The sequence below is a fragment of the Erpetoichthys calabaricus genome, chromosome 1, assembly GCF_900747795.2.
Source record: "Erpetoichthys calabaricus chromosome 1, fErpCal1.3, whole genome shotgun sequence".
Lineage (NCBI taxonomy): Eukaryota > Metazoa > Chordata > Cladistia > Polypteriformes > Polypteridae > Erpetoichthys > Erpetoichthys calabaricus.
Genome location: NC_041394.2, coordinates 185,362,398 through 185,387,634, shown reverse-complemented (window position 1 = coordinate 185,387,634; position 25,237 = coordinate 185,362,398). Strand labels below are relative to the sequence as shown.

The following is a 25,237-nucleotide window of genomic DNA, read 5'->3' as shown; positions in this document are numbered from 1 at the left end:
AAGATTTTTATTTTACCATCCACAGTTGCATACTAGATTACTGATTTAATATGTCTTTGAAAACTGATACATCCCTTAATCTGTATATTTGCTATTCAGTATTACTGACGTCATTTTTTATTTGACAGGTCTGAAAATATGCACTACTGGGGCCAGTTTCGCAACACTTCTAATGAGGAGATTTGTCCAAAAGCAAAAAGACAGCGAAACCAGAAACTGGTGGGCTATTGCATTCTAATAATGTTGGGTGGCATCTTAGCCCACTACGTGGGTTTCCAGTAAGTATTGTAGAACCTGCTCTTTTGATTAGAAATCACTGTATAATTTACCTGCTCATAATGGTTCATTAAGGTTACAGGAGAAAAGGAACTAGATGAGCCGTTCGCTTTTTTTCTCCTTCTTGATTGATTACATCAGGATATTAAAATAAGAATACAATTACTACAAAATTTTGCAATTTGAAATCTCATAGAACTTTGATCATTTGTTCTTTTATCTTAAAGAAAAAATAGCTACCCTTTTCCCTCATGCCCAGTTATGTACAAAATACCTCCCTAGTAAATCTAGTAATTGTCTCTGGACCAATACTGTCTTGATGAATGCTATATTTTGTATTTACTGTGCTGACGTTTTTTTAGGTACATTCGTATATAATGTGCAAAGCATCTATTGCAGTGGCCCATGTCTCTCTGACTGTCCGTTTTCCTGCATGAAACAATTCAGCACCCAGTGGACTGATTTGTTGAAATGTATTGAAATATTCTTCAAGGAATTTGTCAAGAGAGTTCGGTTTTCATTCACATATCTCTAACAGATTGCCCTGCACAAAATTCTGTTGAAATAGCATTGGTGAATCCACAAACTTGTGTATCTTAAAACAGAGAAACATTCTATGCAACTTAAACTGCAAATTTGTTTACTGTTTCAATTTTATGTTGACAATGGTTACACCAACTTGTGTTTTTGAATATTTTCCTATTTTTCATCTTCAATAACTGCTACAGACGGTGAACATATCCCCAATGCAAGTTAATGTAACACCAGCAGACTGTGCGTGTGGGTTGAAAGTTACTCACTGCCATTAGCTGTTTATACAGGCAGCTGGGGGAAGCTCTGGTAACCCTATAATTTACCATTAGTGCGACACATTCACATGATATCTGTAATGTTAGTCAGTTTGTCTTTGACTTCTGTTCTAACATTTGTCATTACTGAATGGCTTTGCAAGTCCCATTTTATGAATATGAATATGAACTATGTGTGTGTGTTTATGTACGTGTGTAAGTGAGAGTGGTTCCTGTGACAGTTTAGAGTCCCACCGAGACCTGTTCTCAGCTTTTTGCCCAGTCTTGGTGGAATAGCCTCTAGCCCCCACCACTCAGAAATGGACTGAGAAGGTTCTAGAACCTACCTAATGAACTTAGTCCATTGAAGGCTACAATGTATGCACAGCCCTTAAACATTATGGAATGTTACACCATGCATACAATTTGATTTTTCTGAAAAATTCAATTTTTTGGGTTCTGTTACCATAATGCAATGGTCCTTTGCTGGGTCTATGTTTTTGGAATTCAATGCTATCTGGTCTTACTCACATGCCAGTTTATAAGAGGGCACTGGATGTGATGAGACATGGATAATTCCTTAAATGATTTTGATGCGCCTTTATTCATAGTTCTAGTCTTGGTGGCTATTCTCTGCTAAATGGTCAATTTCATTTTATTCCTTTTCCATTTTAATAATAATAATTTAAATTTACACATGCAGCATAGTTACAAAACCAAAATACTGTAATATATAATGTAAGCATGTCTCTGTATTCAGTACACATGTCAATAACGGCCCTCTAAGTCTATATTTAACACTTTAACCAAAGAGGAATGACTACCTAGACACGGAGCATTCAGTATAGAGGCATCTCAGGCAGTCCTAACGTTTAAATTATGTCACCTCTTGGAGTGAAAAAAGTAATGCATTTCCTAACGTTTGCAGTATGCCATCCATTTAAATGCATTATATTATACATATACGCTGTGCATTCTATGGTTTAATTAACTATATTTGTGCTTAAAAACTTAAAAAATATATATATTTACATACAGTTCGTATAGTCTGGAACGGATTAATTGTATTTACATACAATCCTATGGGGGAAATTGCTTCGGTTCACGACCAAATCGGTTTACGACCAGAGTTTTGGAACGAATTATGGTCGTGAACCAAGGCTCCACTGTATAAGTAATGATGCATACATTAAAATGAAATTTCTAACCAGCCTAACTATGGAAAGAAAATGAAACAACACATAAAAGTGTATTAAAGTATGTAGGATAATGGTTATAATTGGAGAAAGTTTCAAATTGTAAGAGGTTATTTTTTTGGAATCATTTAAGGAATTTATGCATTTTAATTGAATTAAATTAATTAATTTATGGGTTCCCTATTTAGTCACATATGACCAACAAAACCTTAGTACTGTACAAGAAAAAATCTATTTTTTAATTTTAGTGCATTTTTTAATAAAATCATGTCACTTAAAAATCTTTTTTTATATATAGGTTTAGGCCACCCTAATGCCACACAGTCCTCCGCACATTACAAAAACCTTGACTTGGGTAGGGAGGTGATTTGACAGAAATGACATTAGCGAAGGAGTGGAATCAAACCTATAATTTTAAAGTGAAATGTAACATTCATTCATGTTCATTTCTCATTTCAGAAAATCCTAACCACAGTGAAACCTTACACATGTGAAGTACTGGAAATGTGTGTTTTTCTGTTGAAGAATTGAACCTTCAATCTTTATTAGAAAAGCTCAACACTTTATCCACTGAGACAATATCGCCAAATCACTGAAAAGAGTATTTTTCCAAAAGTGAATATAAATGATGAAAAACTGGTAAAATTATAAAAAAAAAAGTTTAGTTTGTTTACATTGGTTTCGAACCTTCAACCATTTGATTAGCTGTCCAACACGTGAAGCACTTGACCAATGCTTCTTAACTGTCATATTGAAGTAATTTGATAAAACTTCAATATCAAGTAAGCAAAATGATTTTTTTTAATTAATTTGTCTATGTTGGTCTTGAACATTCGACCGTTTGATTGAAAGTCCAACATGCTAACCACTTGACCAACACTGCTAATTTTTCATATATATGTTTGTTGGCTAAAAGCACTATATACTGTATGCTGTATGTGTAATTGATAAAAGTATAACATAAGCAGGGCCGGCGCCACCATTAATGAGAATTAAGCATTCACCTAGGGTGCAAATCATAAGGGGGGATTGGAACCTAGCCACATGGGCTGGCTACTGAACAGTCAATTGGCACACTAGTAAGCTTGGCCTAGGGCACAAAATAACCTAGCAGCAGCACTAAATATAAGGAAATAAGAAATTTAAACTTAATCAACGAACTTGATCACGGGTCAAAGCTGATGAAATATAAGTTTGAAGAAAATCGGTTCAGTAAAAGTGGGTAAAAAAATTGATTGCAAAATTTGATCCAGACAGACAGAGAGGGCAAGTTGAATAAAATTGTGTAATAATAACACAAAAACAGATATTAATGGTTAAAAGAAGTTTCCTTTTTTCAGCTATAATGTGTTGAAGAATTTTAAATGTTTGACATGGTGAATTCATGTTTTTTTTGCAATTTACTTACTGTAAGGAATATCCCCAAAATATGTAAAAAAAAATTTGTTGAAAAGGCTATACAGTGGTCCCTCCTTGATCGTGGGGGTTGCGTTCCAGAACCCCCCACGAAAGGTGAAAATCTGCGAAGTAGAAACCATATGTTTATATGGTTATTTGTATATTGTCATGCTTGGGTCACAGATTTGCACAGAAACACAGGAGGTTATAGAGAGACAGGAACTTTATTCAAACACTGCAAACAAACATTTGTCTCTTTTTCAAAAGTTTAAACGTGCTCCATGACAAGACAGAGATGACAGTTCCGTCTCACAATTAAAAGAATGCAAACATATGTTCCTCATCAAAGGAGTGCGTGTCAGGAGCAGAGAATGTCAGAGAGAGAGAAAAGCAAACAATCAAAAATCAATAGGTGCTGTTTGGGCTTTTAAGTAGGAAAGTCAGAGAGAGAGAGAGAAACGCAAACAATCAAAAACCGTTAGGTGCTGTTCGAGCTTTTACGTATGTGAAGCACCGTGCAGGAAGCATGTCGCTTGACAAAGCAGCTGCAAGAAAGCCCAACAAGGAAGGGAGCAATGTGAAGGTAGTCTTTCAGCATATTTTAGATGAGCGTCCGTATCCCCTAGGGGTACGAACAGCCCTCCTGCTCACACCCCCTCCGTCAGGAGCAGAGAATGTCAGAGCGAGAGAGAGAGAGAAAAGCAAACAATCAAAAATCAATAGGTGCTGTTTGCGCTTTTAAGTATGTGAAGCACCATGCGGGAAGCATATCGTGCAACAGAGCAACCACAAGTAAGCCCAGTAAGGAAGGGAGCAATGTGAAGGTAGTCTTTCAGCGTTTTTTGAGGAGCGGCCGTAGGGGTGAGAACAACCCCCATGCTCACAATATATTTGAGGAGTTTTATTTGATACGTAATACGTGCTCTGATTGGGTAGCTTCTCAGCCATCTGCCAATAGCGTCCCTTGTATGAAATCAACTGGGCAAACCAACTGAGGAAGCATGTACCAGAAATTAAAAGACCCATTGTCTAGTGAAACCCACAAACCAGCGAAAAATCCGCGATATATATTTAAATATGCTTACATATAAAATCCGTGATAGAGTGAAGCCTCGAAAGTCGAAGCGCGATATAGCGAGGGATTACTGTATCGATTTTTTCAATTAAAATATTCTCTGGTAAATACTGTATTTTTAACAGCTTAATATTCACAAGGTAAGCACAGAGTTTTAAATCTGATACATCCATTTTTACTGTGCTGGTATATTCATTATGTCTTCCTGAAATAATTAAGTGATTTAAACTCTTGGTGCCTTTTTCTGAATTTTTAACAACATTGGAAAAAATATGTCTTCAGTTGTGAAACAAAACTAACCCCTGTATTTATTTTCAGTTGCAAGATAAACTAGCTGTGATCTTGAATATGTTACTGTTGTAGTACTGATTGCGTGAGGTAGATTTCAGGAGATTTTTTTAAAGCTTGTTTTATTTAAAGCAAATGATCTGCCTCTATCTAATTTCTAAGCAAAAATGTGGCTTACTTCAAAAAGAAAAGAATATGATAGGAACAGTGTACAGGCTATGTTGTTACTCAGCTCCTTGCTTTTTAATAGTTACATTTTTGTTCTGCATCCATCTGTTATTTTTAAACAAATACAAATACCTGGTCATTAGTATAAGGTGGGGGTGGGCAATGTTGGTCCTGGAGAGTAACAGTGGCTGCAGGTTTTTGTTCCAACTCAGTTTCTTTATGAGAAATCAATTATTGCTGATGAAGCACTTATTGCTTAAGTGACATTTTGATGCTTTGTTTTAGTGGTCGTTTGTTAAGTTTCCCCAACCTTAATTGTTATTTCAGTGTTAAAGAGTTGCATTCACTGTTTTAATGGCTCCTTATTAGCAATAAGATGTAAATGACGAAGCAGCCAGCAGTTCTCCATCTAACTTGTTTCCATTTACATGTCTGTGGGTTCATCATGCACTGTTTGATTTAATAAAACACTTAATAGAAAAATTTGACAGACTGAAAATCAAACGTTTTATGCTTCAAATCATTTGGATGACATCCTTGCAAAAGAAAAAATCTATAATATAAGAATCTTACATTGCAGACTAGCAAGCCATAAAATTAAATAAGGTGCGAGACTGGCAAGTATTGGTTTCTAATTAAGCAATTGGGTTGGAATGAAAACCTGCAGCCACTGTGGCTCTCCAGGACCGACATTGCCCACCCCTGGTATAAGGTGTGCAATATTTTTGGCATTCCAGAGAGATTAAAAAATAGTATTTTTTGAAAGATTACATTCTAATAACTTCATACAAAATAAAAATGAGCTTTCCTCGGATAGCTGCATACAAATATTTGTTAATGCCTCAGTAGAACATAAGAACTCTATGGCACAAACTATACTTATCTGACATTGTTACATAGCTGAACATGATGCTAGTTTTTTATTGTTTTATATGGTGCATCTTGTAATCTTTTGATCTGTACTGGAATTGGATTCAGTTATTTATACTTTGTGAACCTGCTTAGCCGCCAATTAAAATTTCTCTACAATTGAATATAGAGAACTTATATTATCTACTGGTCTCAAGTTAAAATAGAATGTAAACTTGCAGTTTGACTGTTGTTCATTTCCTTTACATTGCATTTGAAACTACAACAGTGGCATTTATTATAAAATGATTTTTATCTTCTGTGTTTTGAAAAGATTTGTTTAATCTAATGTACATTTGAGAAGTAATTTGTTTTTTGTAAACTGATCTGCCCTGCTTTTGTGTGATCCTAAGGTCAAAGGTTCTTAGAATATCAATAAATTTTGTGGTGCTGCTATGATTTAGGTGCCTCATTGTCAGGGCCAGACCTAGGCATAGGTTAAACACAATACAGTTTGGGGACTCTCAGTCTTAAGGAGCCCCTTTTCATTTGTTAGTTTAACTTGGATATTTTAAAAGTTCTAAAGGAGAAAACCTTTTTCCACTCCCGCACAACATGGGCAGCGTTCTTTCCAATTTCAGTTGTAACAAAGCTTTATTCTCATTTAACCCTTTCCAAATAGGTCCTGTGCAGTACATCTTACCATAGCTTATAGCCTCATCATTTCTAAATTCAGCCTTGCTCATTTTAAGTTATCAAGTATTTTTTTACATTAAACTACAACAAACAAAAAAAACAACTGATAAAAAAGCCTAAAATCAAACACACACCCCACCCTATATTAATAAGAGCAGGAGTAGGACAAGGTCTTTATTAAGTATTTAAATGATAATCTAATTTTTTCATTAATAAAGAGAAAATTACATTTTGAATGTCAACATAATATAAATAACTAGATCTAATATATGTATGTTACATTTTGATGAAGTTAAATATTCAGCTAAATAAGCAAGCTATTTACTTTAAACATTTGTGAAGGTGTAAATTAAATATTGAAAACATGCTATTCCATTGACTAAGAAGTGACATTTATTTATACAGTTTTAAAGAAATGTATGGTTGAACACATTATTTTGATTGTAAAACACAAATGTGAAAGAGTAGTATTTAAGATAACAAAAATGCAAAACGAACTCTAGTGGTTTAGACTCCCACATGAATCCTGCTCAGTGAGGTTTCATTTTTGTGATTTTTATATAATTTCACATTGTACAGGGTGCAGCTGTGGCAATGTTGTTTTTTCACCTTAATGAGGACTTTTCATTTGCTTCATCTTTACAAACTAAAGGGAGCACAGATGCAGAGGGAACTTGGGAATTCAGATGATAGAAAGTCAGACTATGCTCCTTTTTTTTCAAGAATATTGAATTAGGCGTTTACTAAAGGAGTAGTAATTCAGTTTAGTGCTTGAACTACAGTAAAGTACAACCAGTGAAGATTGCTTGTTTTTTCTTCCATTCACTAGCGATGACCCATTTTCTAGTGACACAGACTTGAGGGAAAGATGAATACAGTGCAGTAAAAACAGACCTCCTTTACACCTGAAGATGAAATGTCTAGTAAAGAGATACATTGTACAAAATAGATCAGAAGTCATTTTACACAGAACTTATCCTTGTCTGAAAGGTTTCCCAGTTTTCAAGAGTTATCTAGAGCAACGATAGCAGCATACTGGCACAGGACATGAGAAGTGGCAGACAGATACTTGAGTAAACTGGGTAAACGAACGACAGAGGCTTCACGGGCCTGTCAATGTGAATGGTGCTCCAGAGGCACACCCTGATAGTAGGAGAAACTAAATTGCTCAGTGTGAAAAGAATTTCAGTAGTCCTACAACAATAGTCTTTATTAAGGCATATGTACCTACACAAAGAAGGTGCTTTAAAACAGAGAAAATCATCATGTAGAACTAGTTTTTTTAGGGAACAGGAAGCCAGAAAACTGCCCTGGAGATCTACTGTTTAAAAGCTGTTAAAGGGCACCAGGGATCAATATATGGTAAATTGATCTTTTGGCCCTGTAGATTCAGCAAGCTGATTCAGAAAAAAAATTTGAATGGGGTTTAAAAACTATCCCCTTCCAGTTGAATAGTTAGTACAGAGTTGTCAGGTATGTTGACCAAATGCTCACTGGTAGAAAGGAAGAGACCCCAGTGCTTTTGAAGAAAAGGGCAAAGGAAGAAGCAGGTGACAGGGAAGGCTTCTTAGACTGAAAGATAGGAAAGAGTGTAATGAAGCCTAACAGACAGACCAGAATTAACACCTCTTTGCACAGTGCATTTATGCATTAGTCTGTCAGGACTTTATATACTTTGTGTCCCTTTACATCAGGATAGCAAACTTCTTCTCAACTCAGTAGTAATTTTGAGAAAAGAGAAACTATTCAGGAATTTCTTTAGTATTCATTGCATGTATGAAATGATTATCCTTATAATGACAACATGTAAAAACTCAGAACACAGAACTACAGTGCAAATGTATTTTGTTCCAATGTTGATTGTAAATATTTCAGTCCCTGTAGATCATTGTTTTTCTTTGGGCTTTCACATAATAGCATAATAGAATGGCTTCAGTGACCTGGATTTATTTGTGAAACCGAGTCACTGTCCACAAAGATACAACAAGATTAGAGGCTGGATCAGTAGGTGATGACCACAGCAGAGCCAATTAGAAATGGATAACAAAAAATTCAGATTAGTTATTCAAATAATATGTATATTTACTTAGTATTAGTTTATGTGTAGACATTGCAACATACTAAGATGCTACACTGTCACATACAAAGTTGCTAGTTCAATCTTCACTTCAGAATCTCTGTTTAACCCAGTGCTCCAGTTGTGCAAATTTGTAGTCAGTTGTTCTTTTTTTTATTAATGAAGTGCCTTGAGTTAGTGTTTACTAAAGGCCCAAAATAAAATAAAGTATGTTTGTATTGTGTTATTGTTTAGTTTAAATTTTAATGAAAAAATTTTCTTGATTTATTATATTGATATTTCCCAGTTTATCTGATTTGATATACTTCACTAATCCCTGGGGAAATTTTCTGATATTTGTTTTGTTAAAGAACAAATCTTTGAAATTTACTATTGCAACTTGTTTAAACAAACTTCTATAGAACCCCACTGTTACACAGAAAATATGATTATATATTAGTCACATTTGTACTATATTAGTCACTTTTGCACAAACAATGATGTTCCAGTCAAAAGTCAGCATTTTAGTTGTTCTTCAGTCAAACCAGTTTCTCTGATAAAATGATTGCTTTCCCAATATCTTGAGTATGCACCCTTAATCAATTTGTTTATATTTTTGTGCTAATCGCTTCATAAAAAAATTTTTTCAAATAGCATTGAGTAACACACTATAAACATAGTGGAGAAAGTAAAATTAGTAGTATTTATTGTTAATGTTTAAGTATTATTTTTTATGGTGTTAATGCTCTTTAGGTTCCTGAGAGCTGTTCATGAGAAACGTGGAATAAAGTATGAGTAGACAACAGTGATAATATTACTTGTGTGCTGTTCTTCATCAGTAGGCTATATTGGTAGATCTTGATTTTAAGTCATTTTAAAGCCATAAATCATTGTGTATTCACTTAAAGCTACTGCTTATTCCATGTTTGTCCAGCTGCAAAAGTACCATGGTTAACAGCTAAGCCATTAGATGCTGTGAGTCTCTTAGTGATTAATGGCCTAGTCACCTTTCCTGCAGATGCTCATCTGGTTGTGTTTGAATGTGTGTTTGCTTTAACATTGATGACGACATGTCTCTACAACTAATGACCTTTATCTTCAAACTTCTTCATAGGTCAGGTGACATAAATAGGGTTAAGTCAGACAAACTTTCTGATTTTATAGGTTCTGGCTGAACTACTGAATATTTGGAAAGTGTTCTGAATTGTAACAATGGAATTATACTATGATTTTTTACTGGAACTAATATCAACTTCTTTGTCTGTTCTTTCAGGCATCATTCTCTTGAATGTTTCAGCTTCCAGCACTTGAAAGCACATTCAGTATTTTAAAACGTCTGTTGCTCCCTTTTTAGTAAATATTCAAAACTAAACAGATCCATGCTGGCAACACAGAATTGCTGTTAATAAAATGTAAAAATTCTGTGCATTTTTTTATGGTAAGTTGTATAAAATGGGATGCAAGAAACGTACAAGATACAGTGTCAGGTGAAAAGGTTTATAGGGTAAATGTTTTCTCTATTGCATTAAAAGAAGAACTGTGTACTGTATATATTATTTCTGGATCCCATAATTCCACTTAAAATGATAATTGACCAAAATCACTTACTCTTTACAGAGTTTACCTGTATTAACTCTGCTTAAAGAAATACTCCACCAAAAAGTACTTTTTATATGTTACTTACCACTTGTAGTCTGTAGTGATGGGTGAGAAAAATGTTTGATTTCATGTGTTCATGCAGAATGACCGAATAGATATCTATAATGACCAGCACTGGACAGCAGCAAGCAATGTAAAAATGTCCAAATAAAAAATCTCACATTAGTCATGTCACGTAATCCACACACCAAGTCATCTTTTTGTATGCTTACATCGTCTCAAACACAGGTATAACTACTAAAATATGGGTAAATAAACAACTTCCGGAAAAAATGCTTTTGTGAACAAAAATGGATCATACTTAAATATGACTGAGCATTTAATTTGAAGACCTGATCCTTTCCATTCATTGTCACAAGTCCAGCTCAGTAGCAGTTTATTTATTGGCTAACAGTATGTGTCACATGATATCAACATTACAAAGTGCAGCACTGAGCAAAAACAACAGCTACAGATTAAAAGTTAAAGAAAAGAGTGAAAACATTATCAGGAAGAGAATATGTCTCATACTTTTGCTTATCTGAAATAATTCAACAAGCACATGCTTCCTTGAAAATGGGTCCTTTTTATGTTGGTGGTGTATTGCTAGCCCAAAAAATATGCAAATACATTAAAACAGAAAGCAAATGACAAAACACTTGAGCAGAAATATAGAAATTAGCTTAATCTTTAATGCTAATCTTACTTTTTGAAAGAAATAACTGTGAAGTCATAGAACAGCATTACATCAACAGAAAAAGATATTCTGGCACAGCAACTTGGGCAAAGTTTATTAGTTCTTGACTCTTCAGCTGTGTCCATTAGAATTTGCTCATTAAAAAGTTTCTAAAGATCAATGACCGGATGAATTCCAACAAGTCAGCACGTAGATGTTTTTCTGTTATATGGACTGGCTGCTCCTTTGTCATCATATTCAAATGTTATTTGCCAAATGAGTCTAATTAATAATATAATTCCTTATATACTTCCTGTTTCCTCTCCTTCTGTCTGTTATCAGAATATTTTGAAAAGGTCATATCACAAGAGCCTTAAGTTTATAGATGCCCACAAATACATACATGCTATAGTAAATTGAAAAAGAGTAGGATTGAAAGTCTAATGAGGTAGGTTATGATTTTTTTAAAACATTTTATGAAGTTTTAAGCAGTTTGTCAATAGTTCACTTTGAATTATACACTTAAGGTCAACTTACTATGAATGTGCTATTTAAGAATAAATTAGACAGAACTCAGCTTTGAACTGTGAAAATCATTTGTCCCAAGTAATCTTCCATTCAACCTTAATTTTATCTTAATGGCTCTTTCTGTTACCTGGGCTATATAGAAAGCTAATTAATTGCCAAAAACCAGTGTCATCTGCAACTGAGAAAAAATTACTCTGGGATACTAATTATAATGTGCTCTTCCATTCATCTTCTGTCCAATGTCTGTATTCATTCAGCCATTTGAAACGTTTCTTTTTATTTGCCAGTTTCACATATGGCTTTTTTTTTAAAACTCTTCCTCTTAGTCTAGCATCCCAGAAGTGTCTGGTGTTTGACATGTATTTAAGGAAGAAGCCAGCTGAGGAATAGTAAGAAATATGTTTCTCAAACTTCAAACTCTGATGTACTTATGCTCTTCTGCAGTTGTGCAACTGAGCCTTATCCTTTTTTTTCTACCCTAGCTAGACCCATTTTGACTTCTTCTTTCAAAACAGTAATAGAGAGCTTAGTATGAAATCTTCAGTTTCTTAGCAATCTATTGCATGAGAAAAAAAAACGATAAACTGACATGTTTCTTGAGAAAGTTGTTTAATTTGGCAACGTTTGAATCCAGAACTGAACTTTAGGAATGCTAATACCTTGCAACACAAGTGAACAGAATGACAGTTTCAGCATTACTAATGCAGTTAAGAAAGGCTTCTCTAATAACCAATTAACATGTAAGCATGACAAGCTTAAAATAAACTAATGGAGTTTACCAACAGGACAGTGAAGGAATGGCTACTGAAAATGGGGATTGCAGTCAAACGTGAATAATAAATTAAAAATCAATAATATCAAATAGTAATAGCTATTATAAGCATTAGTAATATCTTGGCTGTATTTTAAAATCAATTTAACGATATCTTAATTAAAAAAGGTATCAATTTCTTGTAAAACATGAACATTTCTGGGTGTTTCCAAACTTTTTACTGGTAGTGTATAATATGCAAATAATGGGGTGCATTAACTTTAAAGGAAGTCACTTAAATTTTGGAATTTATGACTTTTGAGAGGTGGATCAAGAAAGTGGTTTGGATATTCCTTTATTTTCACTTACTAAAAGCCTTTACGGTATTCTTAAAATTTACTATTGCATTGAAAGTTCATTGGTTTTGATATACATCTTTAATAAAAAACACTCATGCCAAAAGAGGTTTTTAAATTTTAGAATACAAATGCTAGAGAAGATTGCGTGCAAAATAGGATTCACAGATCTCCCTTTATGCATAGTACATCTTGCAGCTTGAGGCCAGTCAACACTACTAGCTTTAGGGTTAGTAGACACAAGTTGAAACTATTGCTTTTAATCAGAATATTCAGTATCTGCGTTAAATATCAAATTGTTGATGCACTGCTTATACATTTTTGGAAAGAAAAATCAGAATAACATGTTTATTTATTAGGTATAGAGTAACTTATGTACTATTTACTTTCTCATGACCTGAAGTAAAAGTATATTCATACTATAAATATAATTTTTTGAGCTTTCCTGCTTGTGATTATCATTTTTAACAATAAATTTTGTTTGCATTTTAATTTTGGCAAAAATTTGTTTGATGTCTAGTGAAACAGATCCCTTGTTTATTGAGTACTTTTTGCTAATTTATGTAACTGCTGAAAATGAGATTCCTTAGAGCATAATGTCATAAAATCATCTCTCCTGTTTTGGCAGTGCTGTTATAACAATACATATACTGCACTAGTGGGCGCTTAGTTAATTGAAAGTTTAAAATGAAATAATAATTGGTAAATTAACTCATTTCTAACAGCTGTTTTCCTAAGGTAAATCATCATCTATTAATGAGAAATATTCCTCAATATAAAATTAATACCTGAAACCTCATCCCAATTTTCAGCCTATATATTGTGTTGAAAATCATCGTGCAGTCTGATAAATGTCATTTAAATCCCTAACCATGTATTTTTGTTATTTCTTCTTATTATTTTCAGTTTAAAGTTCTAATAAGTACAGAGATTGCCACCTGCACCCTGCTATAATAATCTTGTAATTCTGCTAATAAAATCAAAAGTAAGTAATTTCATTGCAAACATTTTTTGTTTCAGTTATTTCTGTACCATCTTCGTCTAAGACAGGACATTTATTTTATGTAATGGTTCTGGTCCCTATGGCTGCATAGAGAAAATTGTATAATATTTCTCGTAGAGCCTTTACTAGCATCTTATACATATAAAAACAGTCATTTCTCTTTGCAATGTGAACAGTAAATGCTATGTTTATAGTGAGTTTTATGTTTATATCAGATTTTTGATGGTGTTGAAGGCCATGTTAGTAGGCAGCTCCAGGACTTTATTAGGCCTGCGGACTTTATGTGAAGACTTGACATGTAAGATTATTATATTTCTCATTGTCCAGCTGTCATTTAAGAAACACTCACATAAAGAAACATGCAACAGGGTGAAATTTAAAAATACTGTTTAGAGTGTATGAGGTTCACCACATGGTCAAAACATGGTAAGTGGCACATGAATGTCAGACAGAGCATTCAGCAGAATACTAACCAGGTCTATCTTTAATTATTTGGCTGATGCTAGATTATCTGCCATTATGTCTGGTGTAGTATCATCTACAAATTTAGCCGCCATGATATTTGTATTTTTATGTAGATCAGTTATATTTATTAAAAGAACAGTGATCCCTGAGGACCACTTATTTCAAACAAAAGTTCATCACACCATTACTCACTGCTTCCAGTGTTTAACAACAACAACAACAACATTTATTTATATAGCACATTTTCATACAAAAAGTAGCTCAAAGTGCTTTACATAATGAAGAAAAGAAAAATAAAAGGCAAAATAAGAAATTAAAATAAGACAACATTAGTTAACATAGAAAAGGAGTAAGGTCCGATGGCCAGGGTGGACAGAAAAAACAAAAAAAAACTCCAGAAAGCTGGAGAAAAAAATAAAATCTGTAGGGATTCCAGGCCACGAGACCGCCCAGTCCCCTATGTGCATTCTACCTAACATAAATGAAATAGTCCTCTTTGTAGTTAGGGTTCTCACGGAGTCACTTGATGCTGATTGTCATACAGACTTCTGGCTTTTAATCCATCCATCATTGTTGGAACATCATGGTGCTTTGGCCACAAAAGGACACCGGAAAAGGAGAGAGAGTAGGGGTTAGTACAGATTTTGAATGAATAGTTATTATAATGAATTGGATATACAGAGTATCAGGATTTAAATTACAGTGAAGTTATGAGAAGGCCATGTTAAAGTAATGTGTTTTCAGCAGTTTTTTAAAGTGCTCCACTGTATTAGCCTGGCGAATTCCTACTGGCAGGCTATTCCAGATTTTAGGTGCATAACAGCAGAAGGCCGCCTCACCACTTCTTTTAAGTTTTGCTCTTGGAATTCTAAGGAGATGATTTGGAATATAAGGTGTCAGACATTCCAATATATAAAATGGGGCGAGATTATTTAAGGCTTTATAAACCATAAGCAGAATTTTAAAGTCAATTTTGAATGACACAGGTAAACCAGTGTAGTGACATCAAAACCGGAGAAATGTGCTCGGATTTTCTTTTCCTGGTAAGGATTCTAGCAGCTGCATTCTGCACTAGTTGCAAACGATTTATGTCTTTTTTGGGTAGTCCTGAGAGGAGTGCGTTACAGTAATCTAGTCGACTGAAAACAAAAGTGTGAACTAATTTCTCCGCATCTTTCAATGATATAAGAGGTCAAACTTTTGCTATGTTTCTTAAGTGAAAAAATGCTGTCCTAGTGATCTGATTAATATGCGATTTAAAATTTAGATTACAGTCAACGGTTACCCCTAAGCTTTTTACCTCCGTTTTGACTTTTAATCCTAATGCATCCAGTTTATTTCTAATAGCCTCATTGTATCCATTATTGCCAATCACTAAGATTTCAGTTTTCTCTTTATTTAATTTGAGAAAGTTACTATTCATGCATTCTGAGATATAAGTTAAACATTGTGTTAGTGAATCAAGAGAATCGGAGTCATCAGGTGCTATTGATAAATACAGCTGTGTGTCATCAGCATAGCTGTGGTAGCTCATGTTGTGTCCTGAGATAATCTGACCTAATGGAAGCATGTAGATTGAGAAGAGCAGCGGACCCAGGATAGAGCCTTGTGGAACACCATATAGGATATCATGTGTCTTTGAATTATAATTACCACAACTAACAAAGAATTTTCTCCCTGCCAGGTAGGATTCAAACCAATTTAAGACACTGCCAGAGAGGCCCACCCATTGACTAAGGCGATTTCTAAGAATATTATGATCAATGGTGTCAAATGCGGCACTCAGATCTAAGAGGATGAGAACAGATAAATGGCCTCTGTTTGCATTTACCTGGAAATCATTTACTACTTTAACGAGTGCAGTTTCTGTGCTGTGATTTGTTCTAAAACCTGACTGAAATTTATCAAGAATAGCATGTTTATTGAGGTGCTCATTTAACTGCATAATGACTGCCTTCTCTAGAATTTTACTTAAGAAAGGCAGGTTAGAGATGGGTCTATAATTTTCAAGAGCAGAGGGGTCGAGATTATTTTTCTTAAGTAGGGGTTTAACTACAGCTGTCTTAAGACAGTCTGGGAAGACCCCCGTATGTAATGACGAATTTACTATGTCAAGAACATTATCAATTAGCACGCCCGATACTTCTTTAAAAAAATTCGTTGGTATTGGGTCAAGGGCACAGGTGGAGGGTTTCATTTGAGAAATTATTTTATGTAAATCAGGTAAATCTATCCTAGTGAAAGAGTTTAGTTTGTTTATAACGGAATACTGGGGTTTAGGAGGATCCTTAGTGTTGGGGAGATATACTATGTTATTTCTAATATCATTAATTTTTTGATTGAAAAATACAGCGATAGCCTCACAGGTTTTACTGGAAGTACTTAGGAGGCATTCCTTTGAGTTACCTGGGTTTAACAGATGATCAATTGTCGAAAATAAGACTCTGGGATTACTAGCATTGTTATTTATAATAATCTTAGAGAAATAGCAGCGCCTCTCAAGACGGACTGTGTTATTGTATTCTGTTATTTTAACTTTTAATATTTCATAGTGGATAGTTAGTTTAGTCTTCCTCCATTTACGCTCAGCTCTACGGCATGTTCTCTTTAAATCAGACACTCTTTGGGTCTTCCATGGTATAACAATGCTAGAAAATGCCAATGTTGCATATATTTAAGTACTGTGTCTTGAACTCCCACTTCTTTTACTTTTATGTTTAGCCTCTCATGTACATCCTTACCTAATTTAAGATCAATTATATCATAATTATTAGTTATTTTGTCATAATATTCCAGCATGCAGTACTGGTGAAACATGATCTCCTCTGTCTAAATCCACATTGACTTTCACCAATTCACCCATTCATACTATGTGTTGCTTGATATTTTCCTTTACTTTAACTCCATTAATTTAAGCTGTGATGCATGTTAAGCTTTCTGGCCTGTATTCACTTGGATTGGCCCAATCATATTTTACATAACATTGGTTAGTGTGTATTAATTCCCCCAGTGTACACTGATTTTTTAAAAATGTGTTAATGATTACGTATTTATTTACCAATTTCCTTAAGCACTCAAAGATAAATGTTATCTGTCCTGACAATGTATTTGATTATAGCCTTTTTTTCAGAATCAGTTCACTCTCTGGCTCTCTGCTCAATATTCCAATCACCGAGTACCTCCTTAATAGACCCTATAGCTGCTGGGAAATGATCAACTTGTTCACACATGAACCTTTTTGAAAAATGTAAATTTAGAGAAGTTGATATTTTATTATCTGTATATTTAAGTTCACACATACTGTTTCTAATACACTTTGCTCCCTCCATGACCATTTTTTACTACTGAAATACAGGAAGAATCTCTTTGTGTCATCTTTTGTATCCTGCATTATATTTCCCTCCATATTCCTTTTCACAGTTTTCAATAACCTTTTAACCTTTGCTGTCATTTGCTCGTAAGACCTACAGTTAGCAATGGACTTAGTTGTCTTGCAAGCTTACAGATTTTTTTTTTCTTTGCAATTTCTTTTTTTGGCTCCTTATTTATCCATTGCATAATTCTCTTTAACATCTTAATTCTTCTAAATTTTGAGACGAAACCACCTCCACTCTTCTTTGACCAGTTCCACACTTAGTGCATTATAGTTTCACAGTCTATGTTGGACTTTGCCGTACATGCTCAGAATTAGCTTTACTTAAATTATCTATGATGATTTGGAACCTAAAAGTTGGTAAAAAAAAGAGTGAGTGGTGGAAGTAAGAAGGGTAAACCCTCTTTGTTTAGGAGCCTAGCAATCACTTAAATGAATTTGAAGAACTTCATGCTTCCTTACAAATTCTACCTCTAACTCACAGAATTTGGTAATTGACAACCTCTCCAAAAAATGACAGAAAGGCAAAACAGTGGAACATTATAAAAAAAAAAAAAAACAATGAAACTTAACTGTGTCTTGACTTTTAATGCTGATTTAACATCAGCATTAAACAAATTTCTTTTAAGGCACAAAGAAGGTTGAATATCATCAGTGCAAGAGTCTTTGGTACAGCATGACCATGAGCAACCTTCTTGCCTGTGGCTGAGTTCTTGGTTCTCCAACTGTGCCAAGGTGGCTTTATTCAGGGAAATTCTAAACAATACAATATATGCTGCTTCTTCCATCTTGTCTCTGTAACTAGAACGATCTAGGATATAAAGAATCTTGTCATTGATCTTCAGTCTTCAGCTCTATCATGTTTTGAAGTTAAATCTATTTGATAACTAGGATAACAATATTTGGAATTAACTTTTCATCAATATCGCATTGAATATTGATATCGTGTTTGGAGTTACATCGTGACAACGCAACATATAACTGCCCGTGAGTGAATATCATTTCTTTATCTCTAATAAATAAACTGACTTTTTCGAATGTTGGTCCCAGTGATTTGTTAGTTGTCATAGCAAAAGCTATTTTAAAGGGAAACTGTAAAAGTTTTAATATGAATGGCATATCAAGATCTTCTTTGGTGTCTGATGTTATCCGCGGAAGATGTACTACATTACCTTTCTTGTAGCCTGTTAAAATTTTACATGTCAGAATTGTTTGACCAATTTTGAATACAATTAATCTTGTTCTATTGCATAGCCCATCACTCATACATAAATTATGCAATAACATTACGATACATCCTTCTTTCAACAGTAATTTGGCCGGTGAAAGACCGGATGGTGTTAACTGTTGTAGATATTCTATGGGATATTGTAAGTTGATGTTTTCATCTTCCGTACCATCACCACCAACTGTTTCAGTATAGTCTATTGATATGCATTTAACCAATTTTCTGTGTAACTGATCAACAATTTTCACGTTAATTCATTTGACTTCATCATTTCTGTGTGCTAGGATTGCCCATGTACTCATTTCTTCCATTGATAACCCTTCGGGATGAAATTCTTCAATAAGATTTGGACATAATAAGTCTTCTTTTATTGGGAACTTAAAGTCAGAAAAACATTATTTATAAGAGCTGAGAGCGCAAGAACTGTGTCTGACAAAAGCATTCACACGAATGAGTGGTGAGAGGACTGTGGGCGTGGGCCATTAACCTGAAATGGCTGAGAGGAGGGCGGGATTTGAAAAAATCTCTTGGCAATAGTCTTGTTTTGCGGGACTTGAAAAAATCACTTGGCAATAGTCTTGTCTCAAGATTTTCTTTTATAATAGAGAGCTATGTAAATACAGCAAATATCGCATACAGTATATAAATACAGCAAATATCACATACAGCATACCCCTCCAAAACCATTTAAAGCATAAATCGCAGTGTCATACTCATTATTTTGCTATACACTACATTTGTGTGTGAAGGCAAACTTTTAACTGTTTTTAATTAGATTATTGTTTTAAGATGGTGGAAGAAAGTACATATAAATAAACAAAACCAGCTTCAAAGCAAAAGAGTAACCAGTTGAAATCTTGTGTGCAATATACATACTTGTGCTCTACTTTATGTGTTGTGTAGTTTTAATTTTCTTCTCTATCATTTATTAACTTTGTAGTTTGTAATGTGCTACTTGAATTGTGTGCCTAATGGTTCTGTAGTAAATTGCCTTGAATAAAGGAATTTTCTACATAAAGATTATAAATAATGTAAAAATGAGGAAAATGCAACTAAACAATGACGAATTAGTAGTGATTTACCGGGAAACAAGCAGAAGTAAATAGAGATGAGTAACAAGTTTACTTAAATACTTTTAGCTGTTAAAGTTGGGAGTGAACAGAGAATGTAGACACATGTTAAGCTTGAGTTCAATGAGGTACTGCTTTATTTGTAACAATGCAAATTACTGTATCAAGCTAAGAAAAACTGCAATAAAGTCTAGGAACAAATATTCCATGCTGTAATGCAACAGTCCTCTTTACTAAAGCTTTGGGGTGATAAACAGCTTTATGGTTTTAATGTTAATAGTTCATACAACCTATCAGTCAATTAATCTATATTTATTTAGTCTCATTTGTACAAATGCAATATCACAGCTGAGTACAGCAAGCAAGGGTACATTTCAAAATAAACAGTTAAACCAAAGGCTTTCAATGACATTTTAAAATTCAAGGCAAAAGATGACATTAATAAAGAACAAATACAATAGAACTGTCAATTAAATAAGTAGCCAAAGAGACAGAATGGCAAAATCATGATTAGAGCAGATATTAGAGAAGGAGAAAGTCCATATACAATTACAGTCAAGCAGAATGAAATAAATGTGAGAGGTATGTCCCTGTTCAGTTTTCTTGAATCAGTCCCATTTAGGCATGTTTTTCAGTGACACTGGATTTTTTGCAGAAGATGATGAGTGTAGAATTATTGTCTCTATATAAAGCAAATGTCGAGTGAAGGTACTAACACCAGCTGTCTTGTCTGTCACAGCTTGTTGGCGAATAGTAGACTAATGAGTAAAATAGTCTTTGCATGTTTTGAGTCAGCATATGTAATCTGCATATGCATTAGTAATGTGAAACATTTTGTAATGCATACTGATGGTATTGTCATATCCTACTGACTAATATGATGTGTGCTTTTAGAAACAAACTCCTGACTTAGTATGGCCTTCTGTGTTGCAATGTACAGCAGAGTTTTTATTTTGTCTGGTTTGTTACCCTATCATGTCATCAGCTTTCTTCTTCAGGATCTGTGATGTGGGCTGTCCCCTACCCCCAGCTCTCTCTTGCTCTTTGTAAATATTTCATGTCTAGATAAAGCCAGCACCTGTCTGAGTAGTTCTGCTTTGTTTCTTTGTATTCTGACTTTTTGGAGATATCTTCATTGGCAGCAGCTTTTACCCTCAAAGAGACTTTGATATGAGAGCAGAATTTATTTAAACAGGTACATGTTTTTTAAGTGAAGAAGAAAAAAACTGATAAGAAATTCACATTCCAAATCTTATAAAGTGGTGCCATGGTTGGAATACTTTTTACTTCTTTCAGTTTGTTTACTAGTCACTGTTCCATTATTCTGCTCAATTCTTCAAACTTTGTTTTTTTGTTTAACCTTTCTATGTAGGAGAGAATAACTCCTTTTTTGCTGATGCTATCTATTTTTACTGCTGTTTACTGTCAAACATGATACATAGTTTTTTTTCATTTGAATATTAATTTCACAGTGTACTGCTTTAGAAAACTCAGAGTTTTGCATTTTAAAAAAATGTTAAATGACAGCCTTGACCGAGTGGCTATGCACGCATGTTTATCACGGATTCTGGATTTTTGTGACCCATTGCATTAATTGAAACAAACTTGCTGTATTTAAAATTATTTTTATCATCATATGGAGTGCCATATAGGATGATTTTTTAGTCTGCATTATGAATGTGTGCCTGATTGCATGTTTTCTTCTGAAATGATTGCTGCATAGATGTATGCAAATTTGCTCTCTGTAGCCAGTCAACACAATTTAAAAGGTATATCACTAGCTCCAAATAAAAAATGTCAGTATTCATTTGGGTTTTTACTCAACAGCAGAACTTAGTGGAGCAGTAAAATTCAATTGAATTATTGTACACACTGCAAATGACTGCCAGTATTTCTGCGTTAGTACTTTCTGTAAGTGTTTCAAGTTAGTTATGGTGCAAGTTGTTGTTAGTGCTATCTCACTACAATATTCTTATTTATAGAAAGGTGCTCCTGAATAGCATGTGCAATTGTAAATCATGTTACCAGAGTTAGCAAATACATTTTTGGGATAAAGAGGTACTAACACCAAACATTTGGCATTCAAAAAAGTAGTATATATCAAACCAAAAAAAAGGTCGCAACTTTTAAACATGGTTAGAATTTGATCATTTAAAAGTCTAATTACCAGTATTGTTACTAATACAAAATAAAATAATGCAGTCATTGTATTTTTAGATTAAATCCTTTAATCTATGAGTGGCAATTAAATGAGATTCAGAATTTCATGTATTTTACAATATGCTACAATACTAACTTTTCACAATATTCCAAACAATTTTTCTTGTTTAAAAACCTAAGCTGAAATAAGAACTAAAGGCACAAGACTATGTTAGAAGGATCTGAATACACAATAGACATTTATTTTTAATGTGTATAAGCACAACCTTAAGACTTTCCAGCAGTTGTTTTTGTGATTTTTGGGAATATTTCTAAACCTTTTCTTTGGGTATTGCACCTTTCATATATTGAGCCTGTTTATTAACAACGCTGTCTGCTATGTAGATATCAACTGGTGATATATGTTAAGGCGAAGTAAGCTATAATGCAGACGAGGAAGGAAGGTTATTAGCAAGTCATTTTTGTATAATACTGTAGCTATGTATGGCTGTCTTAGTAACCAGCATATTGATTAAATTTTGCTTCTGGTAAGTAAATGTTTACAGTCACTTCTTCAAAATGGTTTACTCCTAGACTAAAATTTGTGTGCTTTTTATACAAAGAATTTCAGATTTTTAGATTATGATAAAAGTTATTTAAAAAAAAAAAAAAAAAAAAAAGTTATTTTTATAGTTGAGTATTATACATGGATGGCTATAGATACTGTATGTGTTATAATAATATAAAAAGATAAATTTAAACCTTTATCATTGGGGATGACCTAAGAGTTCTAAAAATTCTAGAAATTATGGTTTCATTAATCTAACTTTTGGGAGGAACATATATAATAAAAGAATGTCAGGAATGAGGTGATCTTGGTGGTTTGTTTTTTTCCACAATTTTTAGAGATTCCAACTTTGACATCACTAATGATATTCTTTTGCGCTTCTGATGTTGTTACAATTGGCTTGATGTCATGATTAATTTGTGTTTGCACTTTGTTTTACAATCAAAACATCAGTTGTCTGAAGAAGTCTGGCTTATGAAGCAGTTTATCTTGATTCTTGGGCTTTGTGGTTGCTGAATTTTTTCTTAGTGTATTGATTTGATTTATCTGCCTTTTTCTTAGAAATCCCTTTGAATTACTACTTTTTGTTCCTCTCTTTATTAGTTAATTGCACAATGCACAATCATGGTTAGTTTTATTCCATTTGGAGTATTGTAAAAGCATGACAGGGAGACCATGATACAAAAAAGGAATGATAAATGGGATACCACCAATCTATAAGGATGCTGGAGCTACTTTCTCAGGTTTTGATTCCTAGCTACCAGGTGGAGTGGCTTACCCTCTTAACCACCACCTGAAATACTACCTCCATCACTTACTGTATGTTCTCAAGTTATTCACAAACGTAATTCATACTAAATCAAAGTAGCATATTAGACTCTCTTTGTAGATTCCTCTAGATTCTTGGGACAATGTAATGGAGCTTTCAGTCTTTATTATTCCCCATCTGATTGAAAATTTTAAACATTTTCTGACATTTTTGAATGGCTGTAATGCTTTATTAAGTGTCGAGGCCATGTATAAGCAGAGCAGCACTCCATAAAGTAAATTTGTTGTTGTTCAGTAACATGCCTTTGTGTTCTTTAATACTATATTACTGTGCATATCCAGTCAATAACTGTATCTTTTTACTTTGTGCTTTCTCCATTAATTTGAAAATGCTTAACTGTTCTTTATAAAAGTAAACTATGTGGAAATGAACTGTAAACAGTCCCAGTTTTCTGTCCTGGCCTTGGTAAATGACTGAGACTTGTTTCTGTTTCCTTTTGACTTTTCTGTAATGGAAAATGTTTTTTAAGGCTTCAGCCATCATAATGCTGTTTATTTGGAGTCTGACAGAATGCTTAAATTATGTAAAGTTGTGTTATGCATTCAGCTTTCTGTATAATAATGTTATCTACTCTGTTTTTTCCCATGCAAAAACTGACCACAATGCATTGAATAGATGAGTTGTGTACAATCCAGTCAATGAAAAAGCATTCTGAACGCAGCCACTGTTTCAAATGTAAAATCAATGAAGACAGCTTTGTTACTTCTAATTAAGCAAATTATCTTATTGTGTGTGTCTCATTAAATGAATGAGTGCTCAAGTGGAATGAAGTACATAGTGAAAAATGAAAAGGTTTACAAACTGTCAGTTAAAAGTGCTGTTTTAAAAGCTATAGAAATTGTCGAGTTTTGTACATCTATTACAGACTGCAAACTGTAACAACAAATATTCTATTCCAAATGTCCACACTCTGTGAAAATCTACTGTATATTAGTTCAGCTTATAATAAAGAATCTATCCATCCATTTTCCAACCAACTTATCCAGTTCAGGGTCATGGGGAAATTGAGCCTTTAGTGAATGTCATATTAAAAATGAGCCAAATGTTAGGAATGTGGGGTGAAGCAGCTGCAACCATGGAAAATTAACAAAAGCACAGGGATCTCAGCCTTGTACTCTACCTATTCATCCAGAGTAAGAGTTTGCTGCATGTGCCTTCAACCAAATAGAAGTCTTACACAGTATGATGTCACACAATTTTTGAAAGTATAGTATCATACCAGCATCAGGTAGAAGAGTAGGAACTAACTCTGTTAATCATATTCATCCGCAAACATCCACACTCACACTGGGACAATTTAAAGACTCTGTGTTTTCTATTCAGTAAAATGAAGCTTATCATGTGGCCAAAGGGTGGCCACTTGTTGCATAACTGTTGAATATGTAATTAAGAATTTCATTGTCTTCTGTATGCTTGGCACTATATGTGCTACTATTATAGTACAAAAGAGCAATGATGTTCAATTGTCTGTAATAAATTGAAGATAATGTCAACATCTCATAATATATGAGATACATATAAGTAGATAGATAGATAGATAGATAGATAGATAGATAGATAGATAGATAGATAGATAGATAGATAGATAGATAGATAGATAGATAGATAGATAGATAGATAGATAGATAGATAGATAGGCTATAGCAGCATACACAAAAAGGTTTTATAATTTGAACCTTTTTACTTAAACATAGTTAATGCCGTAAATATTATAACAATTTGCACTACACTTAAAGCCAAGGTTACATTTTAAAACATTTTAATCATAATTTTTTTAATCACAATCAGAATAGTCATTGTGCAAATAAAAACAGAAAGTGCAA

The 25,237-nt window shown here is 33.8% G+C and overlaps 2 protein-coding genes across 2 annotated transcripts in view; one reads left to right on the top strand and one right to left on the bottom strand.

The window, feature by feature from the left end:
• Positions 1-25,237, bottom strand: part of LOC114658053 (bcl2-associated agonist of cell death-like) — a 695,521-nt gene that overhangs the window by 523,290 nt on the left and 146,994 nt on the right. The window lies entirely within an intron of this gene.
• Positions 1-25,237, top strand: part of dnajc4 (DnaJ (Hsp40) homolog, subfamily C, member 4) — a 211,008-nt gene that overhangs the window by 155,978 nt on the left and 29,793 nt on the right. The window contains exon 5 of the mRNA XM_028810010.2: positions 129-278. Within this exon, the coding sequence (XP_028665843.1) occupies positions 129-278 (150 nt within the window). The remainder of the gene's footprint in view (positions 1-128; positions 279-25,237) is intronic.